Source organism: Leptonychotes weddellii, chromosome 12, assembly GCF_054177405.1.
Source record: "Leptonychotes weddellii isolate Sample4059 chromosome 12, ASM5417740v2, whole genome shotgun sequence".
Classification (NCBI taxonomy): domain Eukaryota; kingdom Metazoa; phylum Chordata; class Mammalia; order Carnivora; family Phocidae; genus Leptonychotes; species Leptonychotes weddellii.
In genome coordinates this window covers 42,575,747-42,584,849 of record NC_138380.1, presented here as the reverse complement: position 1 = coordinate 42,584,849, position 9,103 = coordinate 42,575,747, and the positions used below count along the sequence as shown (strand labels likewise).

At 52.8% G+C, this 9,103-nt stretch overlaps 1 protein-coding gene across 1 annotated transcript; it reads right to left on the bottom strand.

Moving 5' to 3' along the window:
* Nucleotides 1-3,312: 3,312 nt before the first annotated feature.
* On the bottom strand, nucleotides 3,313-8,752 carry TRIL (TLR4 interactor with leucine rich repeats). The gene has a single exon (XM_006750710.3). It carries the CDS (start codon nucleotides 8,052-8,054, stop codon nucleotides 5,607-5,609), a length of 2,448 nt encoding a protein of 815 aa, XP_006750773.1. The 5' UTR covers nucleotides 8,055-8,752; the 3' UTR covers nucleotides 3,313-5,606.
* Between the last annotated feature and the right edge of the window lie 351 nt (nucleotides 8,753-9,103).

Here is a 9,103-nt window from a genome sequence, read left to right as displayed (position 1 = left end):
TGAGGTGTGTGAGGGCAGTAAGAGTACATAAATAAGAACTTCCAAGAAGCAAACTGTATTCTCAGAGCAAGCCATGTTTTTCTTTGGCACACAGAAGACTGCCATAGAGTCGAAGAGTATCAGAGAGACTTTCACAGTAAAGGGGAGGGAGAGGCTGACACCTCCTGAAAAATCAGCCCAGAGCTGATGGGGGTCGGGGGTTATACTTGGCCCAGGGTTATACTCAGGCTAGGGATATACCTCGCCATTTCTTCTTTGTGGAGCCCTTCCTGAGAAACCAGGAGTAGTGAGTGGGCACTCCCAAAGAAGAAATAGAAACTGCGCATATGTAACAAGGGAGCAAAAAACACTGAATAGCTAGAAAATATCAAACTAAAACTGTTAAAAACAAAAAACTCTCTCCCCCACCTTCCCCTTTCATGCACAGCGGCAGAGCCAACTGCATCAACCATACAGTTGGAATGTTAGGTGTGCTTACCAACTTAAAAGATTGGGCAAGGGCGAAAGTGGGTAATTTATGGCTTTGAGAAAACGGGTGGAGTCACAGGAGGAGGATCTGGGCACGTCAAAAGCACAGTTGATCTTCACTATTTGCAGATTATGTATTTGTGAACTCTCCTACTCACCAATATTTATCTGCAAGCCCAGAATCAATAACCTGCAGTAAGTTCATGGCCATTCGTGGACCCTTGCAGGGCCGTGGAAAATCTGAGTTGCCCATGCATGCCGCCAGCTAAGGCTGAAGGAGGCAGTGTGTCACCTTGTTGCAGCTCTCCTCCTGTAAACAAGTGTCCCTTTCATAGTCTGTTTAGTGACACATTTCTCACACTTCCTTGCTTTTTGTTGATTTGCTGTTTAAAAGCACCGTCTAGAGTTCCTCAGTGAAGGATGGCAACGATGCGTCTTAGAAAGTAGGTGTGTGAGGTCAACTCCATTCAGGCAGGAGTTACAGGGCTGTTGGCCCTGAGTACCATGTTCATGAATCAACAGTATCTATTAATTAAGGTGTCTTGAAACAGAAACACTCATCAAATAAAGGTTATGTATTGATAAGTTGATGGAGAAGTGGCCAGATGCTTGCAGGCACCCAAACCAGAATTTCCTCTCAGAGCAATGGTTCAGTGTTTGTTCATTCAGTGTTTGCTGTGGCTTTTATGCAACATAACTTGTGTGAATAAGGAGGATTGACTGTTAGAAGGGAACACATCCAACTCACACTGGTAGTTGGTTTTGAAGACAGAGTAGGGGGTAGGAGCTAAACTTATGAAGCTTTGGTCGGTTGGAGAAAAATGTTATGGATTTAGAGTCAAGAGATGCTGTTGCTTGAAAGGTTGGGGCATGACAATATATTTCTGTCTGGCACCTGATGCCATTTCACAGCCAAATTATAAAGCCACGTTTCTGTGTCAATAAGGAATCACACCACCTGTAGCTTAAAATCTCTCAAACAAATGTAATGATATATTTAGTTATTGTGTCCCAAGATAAAGCAACCAGATGAAGCTACATTTCCCCCTAATTATTTCAGTGATTAATGTAAATATTCCGTCTCCCACGTAAAATGAAAAGAATATTATTTGCCACATGATTGAGAAGGATGAAGTGACCTGAAATCCCTAGGAGGAAAAAAAACATTTACTCATGCAAAGTATCTTTTGAAGTAAACTAAGTCAAAGGACACTTGGGGATGCTATCGCTAAGTTAACGGGAAGCAACGTCATTTACACATCCTTAGTTTCAATCCAAAAGATGAAGGAGCTTATGCCAAGAGTTTAATAAACGTAGAAAAGTTTACTCAAATACTAGTATGTTCACCTTTTCTATTTTGAAAAATGAGAGAGAAAAAATAAAATAATGAGAAGGTATTTCAAGAGCTATCCTTCCACATTAAATTACACAAGAGCCTCAATTAACCAGAACAAAGGCAGGGGTCACTGAATCTCATTACCTGGATTTTCTAATTGGTTAGGGCTTAAGCAGAAGTGCCTTGTCCATGGTATTTCTAAAATGTCTCTTACAATTTGTTGCTCTGTGCACAAAATACTGCTACTAATAATATATCTACTATTTATTGAACATCTGCCTTGTAGCTGGTCCTGTCAAATGCTTTTTTCCTCATCTATTCCTCACAATGGCACTCTGCAGTCAGGACTCAGGATTCCCATTTTAACTGATGCAGAAACTGAGGCACAAAGAGATCAGGTTAATAGAATGAATGCAAACCCAGACGACTAAAACGCTTTCATCACTTCCTTAAAATCATACTGAACTGTAATGATGCTGTTTCTCTGAGATGGTGAAGGTGTAACACTGGGTAGAAATCTGTTTTAATCCTGGGTCATGGTCTCAATTTTTAATACATTTCTGGCACGAGAATGCTTCATTGTCACTTATTTCCAAGGCTTAGAAGCAGATTGCAGAGGGGTTAAGCACGAATACCAGGTAATCCAGTGTCTGTTTTAATGGTTTCTTAATAGAGGGTAGCTGCCCACATTGGTGTACTTCTGGTGAAAACCAGGTCTTTGCAAATTAGTGAAGGTGCTCTGATCACGTGCCAGTTATTACCCAGTAATAATCTTAACAGGTTGAGCTGAGGGTCCGACCACATTCCAGACTGCTTCAATGCTGCTTTATTTTATGTTATTTTTAAGATTTTTAAAATTTACTTATTTGAGAGAGTGAGCGAGCAAGAGAGAGCACACGAGCAGACGCAGAGGGAGAGGGAGAGGGAGAAGCAGACTTCCCCAACTGAGCAGGGAGTCCGACGCGGGCTCCATCCCAGGACCCCAGAATCATGACCTGAGCCGAAGGCAGATGCTTAACCAACTGAGCCACCCAGGCGTCCCTCAATGGCGCTTTAAATGAACCATCCTACCTCATACAAAGTTTATTCTTTCTTACTTTAGGAATCTTATCTTTTCATACACTTTGGTAATGGCAAAAATGACCTCCAGTTCAAGATAGCTCCTGATTATTGACCATGGGAGTCAAAAGTCCTGATTCCTTGCTGATGCTGGCTGAGACCCAATCATCTCGCTGTCACTGGTATTTTAACAGCATTTTCTTATCATGGCTCACCATCTGCTTTTGGAGTCATCTCGTTGTTTCTTTGGGCATAAATTCTCCTAACTATTTCTGAAAAATAAAGTCTACACTCTCTGGTAGAAATGGCAATTAAAAACCACTGCAAGAGGACAGGCAGACAGACTCGAAGCTCATGTTTCATTGTCGTCAATGGAAACTGCTGTAGAAACCACAGCATATCAGTACGAAAGTGTATAGGCTATTTGGAAACTCCAACAATAAAACATCTCCATTAGTAAGTGGGTTTATTGACATAACTGAACATAACAATGTATAACATTCATTCATTTCCCACCGAAAGACTTTCCAGTCGAACTCTTTTTACATAGATTTTCCTGTTTTTCCGTGAAGTATTTTCAGTGATGTTCTGCAGTTGAAAGGGTAGGTGCTGGGAAGCATCAGAGGTCTTTTCCAGACTTTTAGTGGAGCTCAAGATCACCCTGCTGTGCAAAAGGACCAGCTAAAAGATGCCATTGCTCTACGAATGAACAAAACTAGGAGCACGAGAGGGGCAAGTAAATAGCCCAAAGGTTTCAAATAAGAGCAGGTAACGACCCCCTCTCCCACGTACTCATATGCTTGGGATCTGACACGGGCTCTGGCAGCAAACTAAGAATGACAGCCTATTTCCTGTGCTTTATTAAGTAGATAAGACTGCCAGAGAAGCAGCTGTACTTTAAGTGGTCTGGACATTTACTCATCTGAACATAAACACAGATCCGTTCGTTTAGAGCCCTGGGTCTCTGCTCAGCTGTTGGGACAAGGGCAGGCTTGGCTCAATGGAGGCCAAACATAAAAGGGAGTACACTGGGGTTGAAGGACCCCCCCCAGACTATGATAGATTCCCTGAGTCGTCAGGACCCTCAGGGCTTAACGCCCTAAACAGGAGATTCACTGTTCGCCTTAGCACCATCGTAACAGCTTCCGTGGCACCCCACTGCCAATAACTCCACAACCACGGCGAGCATCACTGTGCAGCCCTGCCCTGTGACTGCTTTTCTAGACCACACACAAAATCATTAATGTAAACCAAAGCACTACATTTAGTGATAAACGTGTACTTCATAAATATCAGGGAACGAAAGTGTCCCAAACAGCTGAAAACAACGGAGCAAATAAAGGAGCCTAATCCTAAATTTAAAACAAAAACATTTAAAAGAAATACTGCAATTATTAACTAAAAGATAAGATTTAATAACATGGTAAAACACGGGGTAGTGGAGAGATTAACTTGCAAAATAAATCATTATTTCACAGTGAGGTTTAAGTACTCCTAACAATCTTCTGGTTTAAGTAGAAACAGACAACCACTGATGTACCCTTTTTCACATTTTTTTCCAATAATTTCTTCCCCCCTCTTTCCTATAGAGTAAGACATTAAGGTGATTGAAGGTTACGCTGTCAATTCCCTCCTATTAGGGAACTGCCTTTATCACTTAACGGTGCAACTCAAGAGAAGCGGGACACAGCCTGCTGTGTGTGACTGATAAAAACATGAGAAGTACCACATCATATTTATTCCAATCTGGACACAGTGTCAGAGATGCGGTTAAGTGAACTGGGAGGCTGCGGTTCCCTATGTGGTCATCGGTTATGCACACCTTACATTCTTTTACCAAGTCTGGCACTGACATTTCCTTTTCCATACATAGGTTTAGAAAAAATAAAATTAAAAAGCCACAGGAGCAACGCTGACAGAGAAGTCTTGCATGCAGCCTTCTCCTGAGAAAGTAGGTAATCTTAGTTAACCCTAAGGTCAGCCAATGTTCTTGCGGTGTTAATGTTAAAAAGAAAATACTAGTTGAACGGCTCAGCTCAACTAAAACAGTCCTTGAGTTTACTGTCAGTTTGTTAAATGTCCGAGCTCTTCACATTGTTGAAAAAAAATAGCGTCTCTAATTATTTAAACATTAAATTATCCTGAATGTTCTATTAACCAACATGAAAGAGTTCCTTGGCAGGTGTGTTGAACTTTACCACCTGTTTACAGCATCTCCCTTCTTGGCAGAGACCACCAGCCCAGTGCAGTCCAGGTGCCAAGCCTCCTTTGCAATACTAATAAGTTCCTTTTCCCTTAAATAGGACAAAACTCCTCTGTTTCACACTGAACAAACAAAAAGCATTCTGGCCATTCCGGGGGCAAAAGCGCCCTTTTCTGCCCCAAAGGGGGCCAGGCTCTTGCGTTGCAACACCACCAAAGCCATGTCCATGGCTGTGCCAAGGTCTCCATGTAAGAGAAGGCTTCCCACCTCTGGACTCTACCAACCGTTTGTCCCCTACTCTTGGCCTTGACCACCAAGTACCACCCATTCACATCATGAGTGGGTACTGGGAATTGGGGGGGCGGGGGCGCCGAACTGGCTTCCCCTTTGGCCTCTCTGGCAAGTAAGTGCACAAAAGGGGCAAAGGAGAAGCTCTGGTAAAGTCAGATCTTCCCCTGAGGTGGGCTGAGGGGCTCCACGGAAAGTGGCCGGCTCCTCAAGGCCAATGAGATGGTCTCCACACCCCTGGAGTCCCTGGACCTAGTCAGCAAATCGCTGCAGAAGATGGTCCTCCCGCCTCAAGCTGCCACCTGTACCACCGCCCCCGCTGTCCATGAAGCGGTCGCAGGGGAACTCGATGAGGTCCGCCTCGCTGAGAGCACACACAGTGGTGCGCGGCCGGTGTGCCTGGAAGCCAGAGAAGTCCGCAGACACGCCGGTGCCCATGGAGCGCAGGGGACGTCGGGTGGAGTACATGTGTCGAACGTGCACAGGGGCCCCACCCTTCCGCCTAGCCCGCAGCTTCCTCCGCAGCCAGCGGGACGCCCAGGCGGCCAGCGCCAGGAACACCAGCAGCGCGTTGACGGCCAGCAAGACCAAGGTCAGCAGCTGGTAATCGACGCTGCTCCGGCTCCCAGGCTCCGGGAGGGTGACCAGCCCGGCGCAGTGGTCACGGGGGGCCACCGGGCAGACCCGGCCCCCGAGGACGCCCTCCACGCACACCAGGTAGGGGGTGTCTCCGCGCAGCTCGCGCAGCGTGGCCGAGTCGCTGCGCTCCGGCAGGTAGACGAAGCGGTGGAACTTGGGCTGCTGGCCAAAGCGGTCGAAGAGCAGGCGGAAGCGCGCGCCGCCCAGCGGTGGGGGGCTTCGGTACTGGCGCACCGCCCAGCGCACCGAGGCGCTGTCGGCGCCCACCGCCTCCACGGTCAGGTTGCACAGGATGAACTTGTTGAAGTCGCAAGGGTCGGACACCAGCGGCGGCAGGACGACCCCGCCGTCGGACTGGGCGGCGCTTTCGTGCTGCTGCGCGGCCAGGCGCTGCTTCGCCGCCGCGCGCTGCCAGGGGTCGCCAGCGGGCGGTGGCGCAGAGGCGGGCGCGGCCGTCGGGGTGGGCTCTGCGTGGGCGGCGTCTGCCGGAGTCGGAGGTCCCCGCTCGGGCTTCTGGAGCAGGTCCAGGGGGTGTGGCGCCGGACCCTCGGCAGCAGCGGCGGAGGGGTCCGGCTGCTGGAGGCCCGGGCCCCGTCGGCTCAGCCTCAGAGCGCTGCGGTTGCCCAGGAGCTCCCTGGCGGCCGCATCCCAAGCCACCCCGGGCAGAAATCGCTCGCGCTGCTGTGGCTGTGACTGCGGCTGCGGTGGCAGCTCCTCCGAGAGGCCGCCTGCAGGGGGCGCCACCTCCTCCCCGCCGGCTGTGGGTAAGGGCCTCCGCTGACCTTCGGCGGTCGGGGAACCTGAGGCCGAGGGGTCTGCACAAGCCCCGTTCTGCAGCTGCTGGTCATCCAGGTAATCCAGGTACTTGCCCCGCAGGGCCGGAGGGTGGCGACACTGCACGAAGACCGTGAGAAGACGGCCTTGCGAGTGCCAGTCGCCCATCCAGCGCTTCAGGTCCCGCAGACGGCAGTCGCAGGTCCAGCCATTGCCGTCTAGGTCCAGCCGGTAGAGGGCCGGGCTGGCGGCGAAGATGTCCCCGGAGAGGGCGCTGAGCGCGTTGTCGCGCAGGCTGAGCTCGCGCAGCCGGCCCAGGTGGCCAAAGACAGTGGGGTGCAGAGCGGACAGCGCGTTCCCGCTAAGGTCCAGCGCCTCCAGGCTGTGCAGGGGCTCCAGCAGCGCCACGGGCAGCTGGCTCAGCCGATTCTCCTCCAGGCGCAGCTCGCGCAGGGCCTCCAACCCCCAAAAGGCCTCCGGCGCGAGGTGCGTGAGCTGGTTGCCCCTGAGTGAGAGGAGGCCGAGACGCGGCAGGTGCTGGAAGACGCGCGGCCCGAGGTGCTGGAGGCTGTTGGCCGAGAGGATGAGGGTGGAGAGGGAGCGCAGCGGGGCGAAGGTGGCTGCGTGGCGTAGGGAGGGCTGCAGCTCGTTGGCAGAGAGGTTAAGGAAGCGCAATTTGCCCAACTGGGCAAAGGCGTTCTTGCCCAGAAAGCGGATCCGGTTGGACTCCAGATGTAGGTAGAGCAAGTTGCCCAAGGGGGCGAAGACCGCGTCGGGCAGCGCCCCCAGAGCGTTCCCGTCCAGCCGCAGCTTGACCAGACTCTCCAGGCCCTCGAAGGAGCCGCGGCTCAGGCGGCCGATCTCGTTCCCGTTGGCGTAGAGGATGCGCAGCTTGCGCAGCGGGGCTAGCGTGCCCGGGACGAGCGCCTGCAGGAGGTTGTTCCCCAGGTAGAGCTCCTCTAGCCGGGAGAGTTTCTCAAAGGTCTTGGGGTGCAGAGAGCGGATCTGGTTGTACTGCAGGTCCAGCCGTCTGAGCTGCCCCAGACGGTGGAAGTCGAAGGCCGTGATGTTGGTTATGAAGTTGCCGCCGAGGCTGTAGGTGAGCACGTCCTGGGGGCTCGGTAGCGAGCTGGTCTTGGGCACGGCGCGGAGCCCCCTGTTGGTGCACAGGAGGTGCTGGGGGTGCTGGCAGTCGCAGCGCTCCGGGCACACGGGCTGGGCCCGCGGCGGGAGCGCGAGGCAGCCGCACACCACGAGCAGGAAGCGCACGGCGCGGGCAGCCTCCATCGCCGCCCGCCCTGCGTGCTGCGGCCGGATCGTCCTCTTGGCCCGCCTGCGCTGTGTCTCCTCTGCATTCCCCTTGGCCTGGCCAGAGTCGCTCAATGGCCTCTTTCGGACTCCGCAGCGCGGTCCAGCCCCTCCTCCGCCCTTTGTCCGGTGGCTGGCCCGGGTCTCTGCAGGCGGGCTTCGCCCCGCCAAGTCAGGCGGCTCAGGGCGCTCCGGGAGCTCCGGGTGCTACTTGTTGCATTTCTGCACAAAACTGTTTCTCCGGGTGTGCGTCGGGGGGCGGAGGGAGGGAGCCAGACCTGAGCTTTTTGTTTGCAGCTTGAGTCCGGAGAGCTGGATTCCCTGGCACGGATTCTCCCCGCCGAGCGGATTCCCCAGCTGCAGGCGGGAGCCCTTCCAAGAGCTCCTCGGGGCGCGGCTTGGCTGCTGCGCCCCGGCGGCTCGGCCCCTGCAGCCCGCGCCTCCTGGCTCTCGGTCCCGGACCAGGAGCGCGGCCTCGGTGGAACAGCCGGGGGAGGAGCCGGGGGTGCGCAGACTGCGTCCGGAAGGGACCCAAGTCTGCGAGTGGCGGGCAAACCGGGCGGAAATTCGTTCTTCCCACACTCTGCCCCCCGGGGATGCAGGCGGAGAAAGAGGAGACGGCGGAGGGAGGACAGACCCCGACAGGGGGAGGAGGAAACGCTAAGTGGCTCCGCGTCTGGTCAGCCCGAGCCCGGGACGCCGAGTGAGAAAAGTAGGGATTAAAAACAGCTGTACCGGTCGGCCCTCGACGCAGGGCTGGGGGCGGGGGTGGATTACCGGGCTAGCAAACGGAATTTGCAGACAGAGACCTTTTTATTTTAGATGAGTACCCCGGTCATTTCGGCGCATTGGGAGCGCGGCTCCTCTTCTTCGTTTTCAAGTCACTTGCTCTTCCAAGTGTCACCCCGCGGGCAGTGCACGCAGCACGGAGGGCGCAAACATCCTGTAAGAAGTTTAGGGCAGCCCAAGGTTGTCTCCAAAGAGCTGTCGGTGGACTACCGTCAGAAGAGGCCAGGTCACCCCGTCTG

Excerpts from the sequence above, each read along its gene's own strand:
- TRIL (XM_006750710.3), bottom strand. The coding sequence starts at position 8,054 with ATGGAGGCTGCCCGCGCCGTGCGCTTCCTGCTCGTGGTGTGCGGCTGC.